Raw genomic sequence first — 16,152 nt, 5'->3', positions numbered from 1 at the left:
GAAAGAGAGGGAGACGGGGTATCCTGAAGACCCGGTTTGCCCCCTTGGTCAGGATTTGCAGACTTGCAGGGGACATACTAACTGTGGCTGTGGCCAAAGACCACTGTGCCAGCAGTTTCCACCTTATTGCTTCCTCATAGGACATGTCTCCACTCATCCGCCGAGGCAACTCTCCAACAAATTTAGATTTGGAAGTCCTGGGATCGCGTAGTTTGTTGGTGCTCTTAGGGCCTTGCTTGCTTAGGAAGTGTATTGCAGTTGAACTTGAGCTACATAACTTACTTCTGTTAAATCTAAGGGGATGTTTGTAGCTTTGTTCTTTAAGGGAAGATGCCATTGCCTTCCAGAATCCCAAAACTTTACTGTCTTTGTGGCATTACCTGCATTCTTTTTTTTTTTTTTTTAATTGTGCTTTAAGTGAAAGTTTACAGTTCAAGTTAGTTTCTCATACAAAAATTTATACACACGTTGTTATGTGACCCTAGTTGCTCTCCCTACAATATGACAGCACACTCCTTCTTTCCACCCCAAATTTCCCTAGTCCATTCAACCAGCTCCTGTCCTCTGCCTTATCGTCGTGCCTTCAGACAGGAGCTGCCCACATAGTCTCATGTGTCTACTTAAGCTAAGAAGTGCACTCCTCACTAGTGTCATTTTACGTCTTATAGTCCAGTCTTGCATTATTTCTTGATGTTGCTGTGGGGAGGGGGGAACATATATATATATAGTTTTAGTATGGTTGGGATATATATATATATATAACTAAAAACAATAATAGTTACCATCCACCAGGAAAAAAAAAAATCCTTGAGTGTGTATTAAAGATAAAGCAAACTGAAAAAGAGAATCCCTTAGGATATCAAACACTAAAATAATCATGAAAGCCTGAAAAACTTAAACTGTTTCGCAAAAACAAAAAAGAGAATGATATATGTTAAGTAATAAAAATAGTACTTGTTTGAAAATGTAGATTGCTTTTAATAAAATTGCATCTTGGAGGATAAAAGGAAATGCTTAGGCACAGTGTAAACGTTCTAATATTTTGCCACTTAGGTTGCTTTGCTTTGTTGCTAAGAATGCGAGATTTAGCGTGTACAGTGTGTCCATGTGTCACGTTTGTTATGTATAATTGTGTATGCAAGTACATCACAAGTACAGATACTAATTACGAAAAAGTACCTGTATACACTAAATTTAAATCCTAATCACATCAGAGTTTACTGTAGAGAAAACAATTCACTAGCCGTGATGCAATGGGCTGACCCTTTGTTTTTCGCTAAGAAAAAAATCTTTGCAGCGTCAGCCTAGTGTGCATTTGATAAGAAATTGTGTGTGTATTAAATTGGAACTGTTAGCGAGGAAATTCGCAATCCTGAGAATCTCCAAAACCCTTTGGACTCCTAGAGAAAATGCTGAATAAGAGCAGACACTTAACCATTTTATTTGGGATTTAAACATGGCTTTCTAGTCTTGTTCCCTGATTTAGCTATCAGATGAAACGGGCTCTGTGGCTCACCTTTCTAAAATGTCTTTGAAATCCTGACCTCTCCGTCTTCATTTTGAACCTTTGTTAATTATTTACATCGTAACTTCCTTCTCTGTCTTCACCTTTGACGGGCATCCTTCTGGTGAAGTTTATGGCTCACGTTTTCACTTCTGTGAGCCACACTGAGGACCCAGGGAGGCTCCACTGAGCCCTGGTGAATAGGCACAGGAGCCCCTGAAAGCCATCTGAATGCATACATTTCTGGTTCATGCAATTTTAATTTTTTTTTTTTTCTCCTAATGCTGTGGACCCTTTAGCTGGCTTGCCTGTTCATTCTGAATCTTAGTCCCTATAAAAGAAGCTGTTTGTGGCATTCAGAACTCCATGTTTTCTAACTCTAGATGGCCCCGCGTAGGCCTGCGGGAGAGCAGAGCTCTGATTGTCTCCTGGTTTCTCTTTCGCAGCAGCAGCAGCAACAACAACAACAGCAGCAGCAGCAGGCGCCACCCCCTCCCCAGCCACAGCCCCAGCAGCAGGCTGGCCCTCGGCTCCCCCCACGGCAGCCCACGGTGGCCTCGCCCGCCGAGTCCGAGGAGGACAATCGGCAGAAGACCCGGCCACGAACAAAAATCTCAGTGGAAGCGCTGGGCATCCTCCAGAGTTTCATACAAGACGTAGGCCTGTATCCAGACGAAGAGGCCATCCAGACTCTGTCCGCTCAACTTGACCTTCCCAAGTACACCATTATCAAGTTCTTTCAGAACCAGCGGTATTATCTCAAGCACCACGGGAAACTGAAGGACAATTCCGGTTTAGAGGTGGATGTCGCGGAATATAAAGAAGAGGAGTTGCTGAAAGATTTAGAAGAGAGTGTCCAAGATAAGAATGCTAACACCCTTTTTTCGGTGAAACTAGAAGAAGAGCTATCAGTGGAAGGGAACACAGACATTAACGCTGACTTGAAAGACTGAGAGAAAAGTATTATTTTCATTCAACAGTGCCACTGGTATTTACTAACAAAATGAAAAGTCCACCTTGTCTTCTCTCCGAAAACCTTTGTTGTTCATTGTTTGGCCAATGAATCTTCAGAAACTTGCACAAACAGGAAAGTTGGGAAAGGATAAGACAGACTGCACTAAATGTTTTTTCTCTGTTTTACAAACTGCTTGGCAGCCCCAGGTGAAGCATCAAGGATTGTTTGGTATTAAAATCTGTGTTCACGGGAGGCACCAAGGTGTGTACCCCGTAAGCATGATCCCAGTGATTTTTTTTTTTTTTTTTTAATTCTGGAGCCTTCAAACAAGCATTATAACTTCTATGATTATTATTTCCTTTAATTATTTCTGTAACACTCCACACTGATCTTTGGAAACTCACCCCTTATTTTAAAAAAGGAAAAAAAAGAAGAGTTTGTTACTCTATTGTATGTTACAAAAGAACTATAGACTGTGGAATGCAGTTTAAAGATCACATATGCCAACAAATGCCTTGTATTATATGGCACTGCCGTAATTCAAATTTGTTTTTTATTTTGGAAATAAAAAGTTCACTGTAATTTTTTTTTTTCATTCTCATTGTTACATGATTTAAAAAAAAAAAAAACAAAATGTGAAACACAATTTAGTCCTCATTATTTATTTGTAGATCCTGCAGCATCAGGTTGTAATTAATTTTTTGGAAGTTTCCGTTAAATGTAATATTGCTTCTCTTGTTACCATACTGATTTGTTTTTTCTATTTATAAATGTATTTTGATGGGCAGTAAAACAAAGTGTCTTAAAAGTTTTAAATAGAGAAAATGTGCTTTACACAGTTGCCTATAAAAAGTGCTCTATGTTATCCAAGCAATTCATACTATAAGCTTCACTTATTGTTGTATGCAATTTTTACTATCATGCAAATAAGCTTAGGTAAATAAAACTAATAGATCACCTTAGAAAATTATGCAATTAATGTGAAAATAATTGATGTTTGCAATGTGTCTTCCTTTGGTTTACAATCAATTTTAAAGCTACATCTGTATAAAATTTCTGTATAAAGGTGTATTTCTTTTTTATGAGTTTCTGGCTATGAAAACACCAGCTATTTTGTTACAGCTGGCTGTTTTTATAAGTGTATCACAGTTTTCTTTATGCAGAAATGTTCTGATTAGGAGTGGTTATTGATTGACTGTAACTACACAATTAAACTTGTTTGTATGGTATGACATGGTAGGGTTTGTCTGCTTATGTCAAGTAGCTAAGAGTCCAAGGATGGCCTTCTCATCGAAGTTGCATGTTAGTAACTTTCTTGATGAGATTTTACCGGTTTTTGAAAAAGCAATTGAAAAGTCACCTTGAAACACTGTAAATTTAAGTCACACACACACTCTCACTTTTTAAGTTTAATAGTGAAGATGATAATTTGTTTTTGGTTAACATTTTTCTTAATAAACAGAAATAGCAGGGTGATCAAAAGACTCTCCAACAAAAACATAAACCAAGTATCTGGCAGTGATGCGCTTAGAATGAATACATGGCTTTTGTTTTAATAGTTTAATTATGGCAACACTTTTCCTTAATGCTAATGTATAAATAAATATCTTTAAGGCCATTCATAGGAACATAAAATAAGTAGGAAACAAAATGAATCTTCTGCATAAAAAACCCTTAGCAAGCAATGGTTTTATTTTGCAAGTTATCAATGGACTATAAGTTAATTCTGAGCTCATTTGGTTGCGTATATCATGTCTTAAGAACTACATGGAGTGTTTTAAGAATAACAGACCTGAAATTTAAACACAATTGTTCTTCAGAAAGTAATAGTTAATTCTTGCCCCATAATGCTTAGTAAACTCCAAGATATAAAATGAGGTGCGCTAACTTACGGAAGAAATTGAAACCAGTGTTTTGGGTTTTTTACAATCCATTCACTTTATCTTTGCTGCTGTTTTGTAAGGTTTCCTGGATTTTCTTAATAGGGGTATCTGGATTCCTTGAGATGAGGCTCTGTAATCGCCAGTTTTCTTTCTGCCTACCATTTCCTCAGTCCCGGACGATCTCATTGGTAGGTGACTGGGCTGCTCAATGTTGGACTTTTTCTCAAGAAACTGAATTGGGTGTGTTGAAAACTCCCAGTTCAGCTTTCAAGTACCATTTACTTTTGAAGCCCAGCTGAGCTGCTGTGAAGGCAGCTGGTTTGCTCTAAACTTAAAATTGTATTGAGGAAGTTTTCAATTCCTTTTTATTCAATGAGAAAACAACTTTTAGACACTCTTTCTCACTAGAGTTCAGAGAACTAATCGTTTGAGCAAGAGGAATTTGAATTAAGAAAATAGAAACTAAATTTCATGTGTTAAAAATAAATGGAAAATTAATAGAAACTACTATGCCATGAAGTTAATGAGGAAGTATCTTCCTCTTCTTTTCCCCTACTTTGAGGGAAAAGGCTCGAGAGAGTAGAATTGATTTTTATTTTATTTTACCAAACATACACTTAAGGTGTCAAGTAGGTATGGAATTTAGTAAAGAATTAAAAAAAAAAAAAAAAAAAAATGGAAGGAGGAATTGGGTTGCAGATAAGATCTTCCTTTTTCCAGTAACTTCTTTGGAAATAACATTTTTAAGGAGTTGATGAATGTGTGTTAGGAATTAACATAATAATGCTAATGAGATTCTTCCTTAGACCCTTTAATTTTTTAAATTATGATTTTACTAAATTGATATTTTAAACCAGAAAAAAAAAAAAGCACATGTTAATATACAATGACGATCGCGATGGAGTGAGTAAAAGTTGCTTTCAGGGAAAAGAGGAAAAGACTTGTCCCATGGTCTTCCACCTTGCTCTTCCAATGTCATTTATCGTTCCTGCCAGTCCTCTTGTCGCCAGTGGCTTTAAAGAAACTCCGTTTAACAGGCTTCATTGTGTCCAAGTACTTCAGATACTTTTAAAAGTTAGCCATGACGTAGCGCTTTGTGCTGTTAAGACCTTAGCAGAGTCAGGTGGCTTACGGGTAATATTCAACCTTGTGCGTCTGAATCTGTCACGGATTCCTTTACTCAGCACTTTGCCACTAATTTGTATTACACTCTGTGGCCATAGAATACTTGCACGTTATGCAAAAAATGTTGATAGTATCTCTTTGGCACACAATATGCAGAGTTGACACATAACCTTTGAAAACCAAGGTAACTAATATGTGTGCCCTAGTTGGGTGGCACTTGGTTACAAAGTCTGTACATATTATGTATGAAATGTATATTAACATTTAGTTCTAAGGAATTCTAAGCTTAAAAAAGGTGTTTTTGGTTTTATTTTTTCCCAGCTAGTGATATCTATAACTGTGCTTATCTAAAATACATAGGTTGACTAGAAAACGTTTTCAAATGATTCAAGATTGAAAGTGCAAACCCTATACATCCCTTTATTCGATTCTGCCCTATTCCCTATTGTTAACATCTGGCTGATATCAAGGTCCTTGATTGTCACACAGTAATATTTTCAATAAATGAGGTATTCTGAACTGCCTGGTGATATTTTCAAAAAGAGCAATTAAAATGTGTATACACTATAATCTAGCTGATAGAAACAGGACTATTAAAGCAAGCCAGAAATTTGCATGATAGAGTGGAAACCTGTGGAGGTCCCAAAGTATTAATGATACCTAAAATATATATATAAAAAAAAGTGATAGTACTATTGTCTGCCTTACAAATAATTGTTTTTGACTTTTGAAAGAGGAATATTATGGACTCTGTTCCTTCTGAGGCAAAACTTAATGTAACTACTAAATATTTGCATGTCTTTTGACAGAGGATAAACTAAAACCTTTTAACATGCACACTTTTTGATAAATATGAAGTACCTTCATTAAAGAAAGAAGGTGGAAGGTGTATGTCCAGAATACTTGTTTAACAATACCAAATGTTAAATAAAAATAGTTGGGAATTCATATTTAAAAGATGAGCAGCATTTTTAAGTCTTTTTTACCTTACTTATGTGGATCATAGATTAATTTTTTAGAAGAACGCTAAAATTCAGTACCAAGGTTGCGTATGAAATCACTTTTCAGTCAATTATTTTCAGCTGCTCTTACTGTGCTCAAAAGCACCCGACTTGGACCCTGTTCTCAATGAGAGTTGATGAGCAGTTGAGGAGGGGCTGAAGTAGAGCAGTACATTGTACTGTATATGTTAACACTCACATAGAAACTCTAAAGTGATACATTTTGCACCACGTTAAGTGGAATCCGAACTATTTGATTTTTATGGTATCCAAAGAAGATGTATTCCATACAGTGACAAACCCTTTCATTCATACCCTTAAAAAACCAAAAATCCATGGCCTTGGAGTCAGTTCCAACTAAGAGAGACCCTATAGGACAGGGCAGAACTGCCCCACAGAGTTTCCAAGGCTGTAAATCTTTATGGGAGCAGACTGCCACATCTTTCTCCTGTGGAGTGGCTGGTGGATTCGAATCTCCAACCTTTCGGTTAGCAGCCAAGTGCTCTAACCACTGCAAGAACAGGGCTCTTTTCATATCCTAATGATGTCCCATGTGCTGCTCTGATTTTCCACTCTCACGTGTGTGAAAACACACACAAATCCAGGCTCACAAAGAGTGCCTGTTGAGAATGTCGAGAAGATTCAGATATTTAAATGTGTCCATTAATTCATTAAGTCTGTGGCAATGTGACGCAAAGTGAGCACCAACTTGTAGAACAGCATCTTTCTTAACCGTAGGGATAGGTTTCACCTACTCCACCTTTGTTTCCAATTTTAATTTTTCAATATTTGTTTTGCCAGACCTGGGAGAACTACCAAGTCTCCATATCTTCCTGAGGCCTCCTTTTGTAGAACTGCACTGTTTAAAATGATGGTAGCGACATCATTTGTAGAAAGCTTCAGTTTACAAGGCAGTGCCATAGTCCGTAGCTTATTTTAAGCCTCTTAATTCCAGCAAGAGGTACTTAGGGCAGGCACTGAAATCCCCCACTTCAGAGTCAGGGGAAGGAAAACTCAGAGAGGTTAACGGATTGGGTTAGCTGTTAAATGGTCATCTTGGTCTCCAACCAAAGTCTTTTATATTCCAATCTCTATCTTCTCTTTTCTTATTAATGAAGGCTTCCTCAAACGCAGAAAATGCAGGGGAAAAAATTAATCGCAATGCGGAAACTTCAGATATATAATATGTAGTTTGCTAGTGTGAAAAAGGCAACCACTAAGTAATTGAGATCAAGTGTATGGAATGCTTCGTCATGAAATATTAGCCCCCAAACTCTGCCATCAGGCATAAGATCTATAACAACAAATGCTTTAAAAAAAAAAAAAAAAACTTTATTATGAGAATTTTCAAGCTTGCAAAAAGAGTATATGAATATATGACAGTGAAACCTCACATACTCATCACTCAGCTTCAACAATTACAATTTTTTAAATAAATGCTTTGTGAAACATTAAAACTAAATGAAATTTCTACCGAAATATCCTAATTGTCCAAGGACTTTTCCCATCATGAGGTGAGGACATCATCTTGCTCTTTTGCAAAGTATTTTCTGATTTCTAGAGAGTATATTAAAACTCAGAAGTTCTTTTGAGAGCTCTCTGAGAATATTAAAAAAAAAAAAGCTAGGTTTTAGAAGGAGAACCTCCAAATATTTGTAACATAAAAAAATAGAGACAAACCAGCCTCTCTTTATTTATAAACAATACGTGCTTTCATATCATTGTTGAAACTAAAGTACATAATTTTCAGTTATGCATAATAAAATATGTAATTAAGCACCATTCCACGGTGGAGTAAAGAATTAAAAGCTTCAGGTGCAGAAAAGAATTTGTTGGCATTTTCTTTTTCAAGGTGGTATTTTGAGGTGTTACTTTTCATTTTCCTTTGACATCTTATACACAAATAAATAGACAGAAGCAGGTGAGAAGCAGAGAAGATGAAGAATTGGCTGCACTACAATAGGCCTGAAAAACATAACAAGGGTAGAATATTTGCAGCACGCCTGTGAAGGCTAAATTAAAAACAACAGAAATTTTCTCCACTTGGGAAGAAAAATCTCTGAACAGGGGCATGTGCTTCAAGAAATAGAAAAAATAAAAAGTTAGCTGTATTGATAATCCTTCTATTTCAAACTACATTAAATTAATTCACACTCCAGTTGGTACAGTCCGGTGAATTTACTCTTTAAGTGAAAAACTAAATTTAATTAATTCTGTGATATAATCTTTGGCGTTCATGGAAGCATTTGGCATTAATCCTATTTTTTAAAAAGGGTAATACATCAGATGAATCAAGCCCCTCAAATGTAAGAATGTGTCAGGATGTTTCCAAAAATACAACATCTAAGAAGAAAATAATGTTATAGGGAGAAAACCATGCATCTCACATCATTAAGACTTTCTATATAGTGTCCACAGTTTTTCATGTGATATTTAAATCACAGCTACAATCAATCATATATGGCCAAGTAAATTCAATATCACGTACTTATATTGCTCAAATCCTGGCAGAGAAATATATGTTTGATGAATGAGTGAGATCAGACAATTTAGAAGAAATGTTGAGCATATGGTATGGAATGAAAGGAGTTATTTCCTCAAAAGAGCTGTACCCCATGGACAATCCTCTCAGTGTTGCGTTCTATAATGACATACGTAAGGAGGCTTTTGTTAATTTCTGAATATCATATCTCATGGCCCTGTTGAAAATATGACATGGCTGTATTTGTATGTTTTACAGCTCATCTTATTAAAAAAAAAATTGCTAAGACTTTCATGTATACGAGCAATAAAATAAGATACAGAAGAAAAAAACATAACACAGGATCAATGCAAAATTTGGCTAGAAAATCCATAAATTGAAAGTTAAGATTTACACACTGAAATGCACTTTGTAAGATACCATGCAATTTATTAGAATGGACTACCAAAAATTTAACAGCATTGTGAGGGTTAATTGACAATTGCCATACAATAAACCGTACATATTTAAAGTGTAAAATTTGGTAAGTTTTTAACACACACACACACAATTGGGAACACAATGAAAATATCCATCATCCTCAAAAATTTCCTCCGGTCCCTTTGTAGTCCCTCCCTCCCATCCCCATCTATCACCACCCCAACCAGACTAGTGAACTGCTTTCTGTCACTGTAGATGTGTGCACATTTTCTAGAATCTTGTATAAATGGAATCATTCAGAATATTTTCATTTTGTCTGACATCTTTCACTCAGTGTAATTATTTTAAGGTCCATCCAAGTTTATCCTTTTTCATGGGTGAGTTGTGCTATCTTTTGTGAATATAATTCAACGTATTTATCCATTAACCTGTCAATGGATATTTGAGTTGTTTCCAGTTTTTGGTTATTACAAATAAAGATACTATGAACATTTATGTACATGGACATACATTTTCGTTTCTCTTGGGTAAATTCCTAGGAGTGAAATGACTTCTGATATCATAGGTATACATTTAACTTTTTTAGAAACCGCAAAACTGTGTTTACTAAAGTGGTTGGACCATTTAACATTCCCACCAGCAGAGTATGAGAGTTCCTGTTACTCCAAACGTGTTGATCAACACATGGTATGGTCAGTCTTTTTAATTTTAGACATTCTAATAGGTATGTAGGATCCTGGGTGGTCCAAGTGGTTTGTGATTGGCTGCTAACCTAAAGGTTAGTGGTTTGAACCTACACAGCAGCTCTGCAGAAGAAAGGCCTGGAGACCTGCTTCCATAAAAAAAAAAAAAATCCATAAAGATTACAGCCAAGAAATCCCTATGGAACAATTCTACACTGTAACACCTGGGGTTGCCATGAGTCAGCAGCTGACTGGACAGCAGTTAACAACAACAACAATAGGTGTAGAGTGATAGCTCATTATGATTTTAATTTTCATATCCTAATGAATCTCATTTCCATAATTGAATATCTTTTCATGTGTTTTATTTGCCAAAGTTCAAGCAGGCCTTTTGCCGATTTTTTATTGGGTTGTTTGCTTTCTTACTAAGTTTCTAAAGTCCATTATATATTCTGGTTACAAGTCCTTTGTCAGATATGTGATTTGCAAATATTTCCTACCAGCTTTGTCTTTTCATTCTTTTAACCCTATCTTGAGGAGCAGACGTTCTTTATTTTTTCGAAGTCTAATTTATCAAATTTTTTCCTTTTGAAGATCTTGCTTTCTGTGCCATATATAAGTAATATGCCTAATCTAAGATCACAAAACTTTTCTCCTGTATTTTCTTCTAAGAATTTCATAGTTTTAGGATTTACATTTAGGTTTATGATACATTTTGAATTAATTTTTATATATGGCACAAAGAATGGACAATTTTTTTTTTGTTTCCTTTTATCTTTTTCTTTCCCTTCCTTCCTCTCTTCCTTCTTTTTCTTTTTTGCGTATATAGCTCCAATTGTTCTAGTACCATCTATTTAAAAAAACTATTCTTTCTCCACTGAACCACCTTTCTCAAAAATCAATTGACCATATATGTATGTATCTTTTATGGACTCCCTATTTTGTTTCATTGATCTTTGTCTGCCTTTATACAAAAACCACTGTATCTTGCTTACTATAGCTTTAAGTCTTGAATTCTAGTCTAGGCCTTCTAAATTTTATCATCGTTTTTCAAAGTTGTTTTGGATATTCTAGGTCTTTTGATTTCCCTATGAATTTTAGATTCACCTTGTCAATTTCTAAAAAAGTCTGTGATTGATATTGCTTTAACTCTATTGATTATTTTGGGGTAGAATTGACACATTAACAATATAGATTCATGAACACTTTATGCCTCCTCATCTATTGAAGTCTCCTGTAATTTTTCTCAGCAAAATTTTGTACTTAGTGCACAGTTCTAGCACATTTTTTGGTCAAACTTATCCCCAAATTAATATATTTTATTCTATTGTAAGTGGTATTTTAAAAAATTTCAGTTTCCAATTATTTAATGCTATTATACAGAACCCGTTTCTGTCAAGTCAATTTCAACTCATAGTGACCCTCTAGGACAGAGTAGAACTGCTCCAGGGTTACCAAGCAGCAGCTGGTAATTCGAACTGCTGGCCTTTTGGTTAGCAGCCATAGCTCACTGTAGCATTTAACCACTGCACCAGCTCTGCTGCTAACCAAAAAGTAGGCAGTTGGAATCCACCACCTGCTCCTTGGAAACCCTATGGGGCAGTTCTACTCCATCCTGTAGGGTCATTATGAGTCAGAATCAACTCGAGGTCAATGGATTTGTTTGGGGTTTTTTATTACATAGAAACACATATGTTTTTTTTTTTTGTATATTTATCTTTTATCCTGCAACCTAGCCTAAACTCATTTAATAGTTTTAGTAGCTTTTTTACAAATTCCATAAGATTTTCCACATGAAGATTTTCCTCTACAAAGAAGACAGTTTTATTTTTATTTCTTCTTTCCAATCTAAATGCCTTCTTTATTTATTTTATATTATTTTCTAGAACTTCCAGTACAATGTTGAGTAGAAGTGGTGAGAGCAGAAATCCTTGCTTTGTTCCTAAACTTAGGAGGAAAGCATCTAGTATTTTATCATTAAGTATGATGTTAGCATAGATGTAGATGTCCTTTACCAGACAGAAGATGTTCCCTTCCATTACTAGATTGCATATAGTTTTTATCAGGGATGGACACTGGTGGGTGCAAATTTAATTCTGAGTTTTAGAAAATCAATAATAATAAAACAAACTCATGTAGTGTTTATTATGTGCCAATTAGAACAGACCTTATGTTCCAAGTCCTTGACAAATACAAATACACTTAATTTATATAACAACAATTTAAGGTAAATACATCGTTGTTGTCATTAGCTGCCATCAATATCCCTTTATTACTGATGATCAAACCGATGATTGTGAAATTTGCCTCAGTGGATGTATCTTCCAACAAGTCTTTCACCTTTCAAAATGCAGCTGTAGTGTTTGCTTTGGCACTGACTGGTCTTCCTGTATTTGCCACAAGGGGCATAGGTTAAAATACCCAACTCAGGGTGGCCACGAAATTTTATTTGACCAAAATGAAGCTGAAATATGGAAAGGAAAGTAGGAGGAGGATTGTGTGAAACAACAAAACTAAGAACAGAGCTAGGAAAAGGAAAAGCTGGATAAAGGAGGTGTTGGAGAGAAAATAGGAAGACTTTGGCTGTTATGTGGGATTACACAAAGGGAAAGCATATTTCCATATTATGAGTAAAATAAATTTCTTGGAGCCATGGGGCAAACTGACCTCATTTAATGACTTTAGAAACACTGCTTATTTGTAAGTTTGGTATTTCCAATAGTGACTTAATTTTAGAAAAAGACAGTATTTCTTCATAAAATGTTAAAGGAGATCAAATGACAATAATAATGCCCTAAACCAGGCATCAGCGAACTACGACCCATTGGTCAAATCTGGCCCATCACCTCTTTTTGCAAATAAAGTTTTATTGAAACACAGCCATACTCATTCATGTATGTATTTTCTATGGCTGCTTTTGTGTTGCAAGAGCAGAATTTAGTGATTGTGAAAAAGACCATATGGCCCACAAAGCCTAAACTAGGTATTCTTTGGTCCTTTACGGAAAATGTTTGTTGGCCCTACTCTAGATCATTAAACTATGTCTAGATTTGCAAGAGTAAATAATTAAAGCAATTGTATAGGCAATTTGTGTCAAAGCAAAATAATCATTCCAGTATCCTTCAGACAAGTTGGGGCATATCTTAAGACAAAACTGATTTGTTCTCAATTCCACATTTCATTTGATGTGTATGAAGAGCTTAACTCTTAGTTTCTCCTAATTACCTCACTGGTCTACACAAGAGAGTAAGACCAGAGATCCTAAATATTGTATAAATTTAGAAAATTACTGTCTAGTAACTTCACCCCTTTTTGATAAACTCTAGAAGTGTTAATATTCTTGGAAAAATTGTTTTTGCACTAATTGCTGTATCCATCTGCTCCAGGAGATTAATTAGACTGTGAGAGTATTTGCTCTTCCCTACAATCAATGCTCCCCAACCCAGCAGAAAGCTAGATCTGTCTTATTTCCATCTTGAGAAGGACATGCTACTGACAACTGTAAGCTTTTCCTCTGAGAATTTGAGATTAAATTTGTACTTGGCTTGATGGCCCTTGAGAAATGGTTCAGTCTAGAGAGAGTTTTGTTGAAGTAAACCAAGGCCAAGAAGATTTCAATGATTTCTTCTTGCATGGAGAACCTACATTATTTCAAAAAACTCATTTCTGTAGACCCAGTGGTTGGGTGCCATGTCCTAGAGAAATGTTCTTGACATTGGGGAGCCCAGGAGGAGCAAAGGACTCTGCCTTAACCTCTCTTGATTCTTCATCAAGGCCGAGTAATGCTGTCAGTATGTCTAGGGGAAAACAGCTGCAGAGCCTAATTCTGTCTGGATTGGAACCAACATTTATTTTAATTTTATTTATTTATTTTATTGTTGCTAAAAATGCACTTATCACAACACTCCCTGGGTTTTAAAAAATGGGCAAAAATATAAGAAAGTGTGACTTACAATAAAAATGTATTAAAAAAATACCAACAAATTTCCTCCATCGAGGTCCTCTTCAGGGACCTTATTCCCATGCTATATTGGCCCATCAACCCAGAGTCTGGCTCTATGTGGTATGATGTCTTGCATGGAACAAGCAAATTGATTTTACAGATCAGGTGTAGAAAGATGCTGTTCTCTGCAAGCCCCACAAAATCGATCTGGACAGTATTTTTTTTAACAGAATTTTATACTCCCTTTACTGTGGTCCAGGCAGTATTAGTTTAAAACCACCCTTGCCGGAAATGTAAACTAGAACAGGAGTTCCCACATGCTTGTCTCTTCGTAGGTGCCCATGTAAAGATGAGTTTCCATTGGACCAGCGTGGAGAGATGTAAAAAAGACAATAGAGTTTCAAAATATATATATATAGATACATTTGTACATTTAAAATCAAAAACAGAAAAAAAATTATAAGGATATATTTGTACATTAAAAAAAAAACAGTTGTCATCAAGTCGATTCCAACTCATAACAACCCTATAGGATACAGTCAAACTCCCCCATCAGACTCCCTAAACTGTAATCTTTATGGAGAGCCCAGGTGGGAAGAGTGGTTAAGGGCTCAGCTGCTAACCAAAAAGTTGGCAGTTGGAACCCACCAGTAGCTCCATGGGAGAAAGACGTGGCAGTCTGGTCCATAAATATTACAGCCTTAGAAAACTCATGGGCAGTTCTACTTTGTCTTATAGGGCCTCTATGAGTCAGATTTGACTCAACAGCAGTGGGTTTGGGTTTTGAATCTTTACAGAAGCAGATCACCAGGACTTTTCTCCCTCAGAGCTGTTGGTGGGTTCAAACAGCTGAACTTTTTGTTACTAAACAGGTGGTGGTATAAGTCATTAGAGAAATGCTAATTAAAAACCATGATTTGATACCACTACACAACTATCGGAATGGTGAAAATAAAAAATACTGAAAATATCAAGTGTTGACAAGGATGTGGAGTAACCAAAGCTTTCATACATTGCTGTGGAAATAGAAAATGTTAGAGCCACTTTGAAAAATGGTTTGTCACTTTCTTACAAAGATCACATATATTTACGTAATGGCCCAGAAACCTTACTACTGGGTATCTAATTTAACTAAATGAAATGTATTTTCACATAAAAACCTGTATACAATGTTTATAGCAATCTACTCGTAATTCAAAAAAATCTAAAAACAATCAAGATGTTGTTCATCAGGTGAATGGACAAAAATGTGGTAAATCCATACAATGGACTACTATCGATACGTGCAAGAATCTGGAAGAATTGAAAGGATTTATGAGGAGTAAAAAAAAAAAGGCAGTCTTAAAAGTTTGCATTTTGTATGATTCCACTTATTTGAAATTCTGAAAAAGGTAAAACTATGTTGTTGCTGTTGTTAGGTGCCATCAAATTGGTTCTGACTCACAGCGGCCTATATGTACAACAGAAGAAACACTGCTGGTCCTGTGCCATCCTTACAATTGCTGTCATGCTTGAGCCCATTATTGCAGACACTGTGTCAGTTCCTCTCATTGAGGATCTTCCTCTTTTTCTCCACCAAGCATATTGTCCTTCTCCCAAGACCAGTTCCTCCTGATAACATGTCCAAAGTATGTGAGACGAAGTCTTGCCATCCTCACTTCTGATGAGCATTCTGGTTGTACGTCTTCCGAGATAGATTTGTTCATTCTTCTGGCAGTCCATGGTATATTCAACATTCTTTGACGACACCATAATTCAAAGGAATCAATTCTTCTTTGGTCTTCCTTATTCATTGTCCAGCTTTCACATGCATATGAGGTGATTGAAAAAGCCATGGCTTGGGTCAGGAACACCTTAGTCCTTAAAGTGACATCTTTGCTTTTTAATGCTTTAAAGAGATCTTTTGCAGCAGATTTGTCCAATGTAAAGCATTGTCTGATTTCTTCATTGCTGCTTCCATGGGCAGTGATTGTGGATCCAAGAAAAATGAAATCCTTGACAATTTCAACCTTCTCTCTGTTTATCATGACATTGCTTATTGGTCCAGTTGTGAGCATTGTTGTTTCCTTTATGTTGAGGTGTAATCCATACTGAAGGCTTCTAGAATTATTGGCTCAGCATACAGATTGATGAAGTACTGTGAAAGGTTACAACCC

The 16,152-nt window shown here is 36.1% G+C and overlaps 1 protein-coding gene across 15 annotated transcripts in view; it reads left to right on the top strand.

Annotated features, from left to right (window-relative positions):
- The window catches only part of SATB1 (SATB homeobox 1), a 109,287-nt gene extending 101,457 nt beyond the window's left edge, over nt 1-7,830 (top strand). For 13 of the 15 annotated variants that reach the window (XM_023554927.2, XM_064277353.1, XM_023554928.2 and 10 more), the window contains one exon: nt 1,951-7,830. In XM_023554927.2, coding sequence (XP_023410695.1) covers nt 1,951-2,457 — 507 coding nt within the window. In that variant the 3' untranslated portion in view covers nt 2,458-7,830. The remainder of the gene's footprint in view (nt 1-1,950) is intronic. The other 2 variants (XM_023554930.2, XM_023554932.2) reach the window with 1 other exon arrangement.
- The last annotated feature ends 8,322 nt before the right edge of the window (nt 7,831-16,152 follow it).

This window comes from Loxodonta africana, chromosome 27 (genome assembly GCF_030014295.1).
Source record: "Loxodonta africana isolate mLoxAfr1 chromosome 27, mLoxAfr1.hap2, whole genome shotgun sequence".
Lineage (NCBI taxonomy): Eukaryota > Metazoa > Chordata > Mammalia > Proboscidea > Elephantidae > Loxodonta > Loxodonta africana.
Note: the sequence above shows the minus strand (reverse complement) of the source record. Positions and strands in the feature narration are given on the sequence as shown.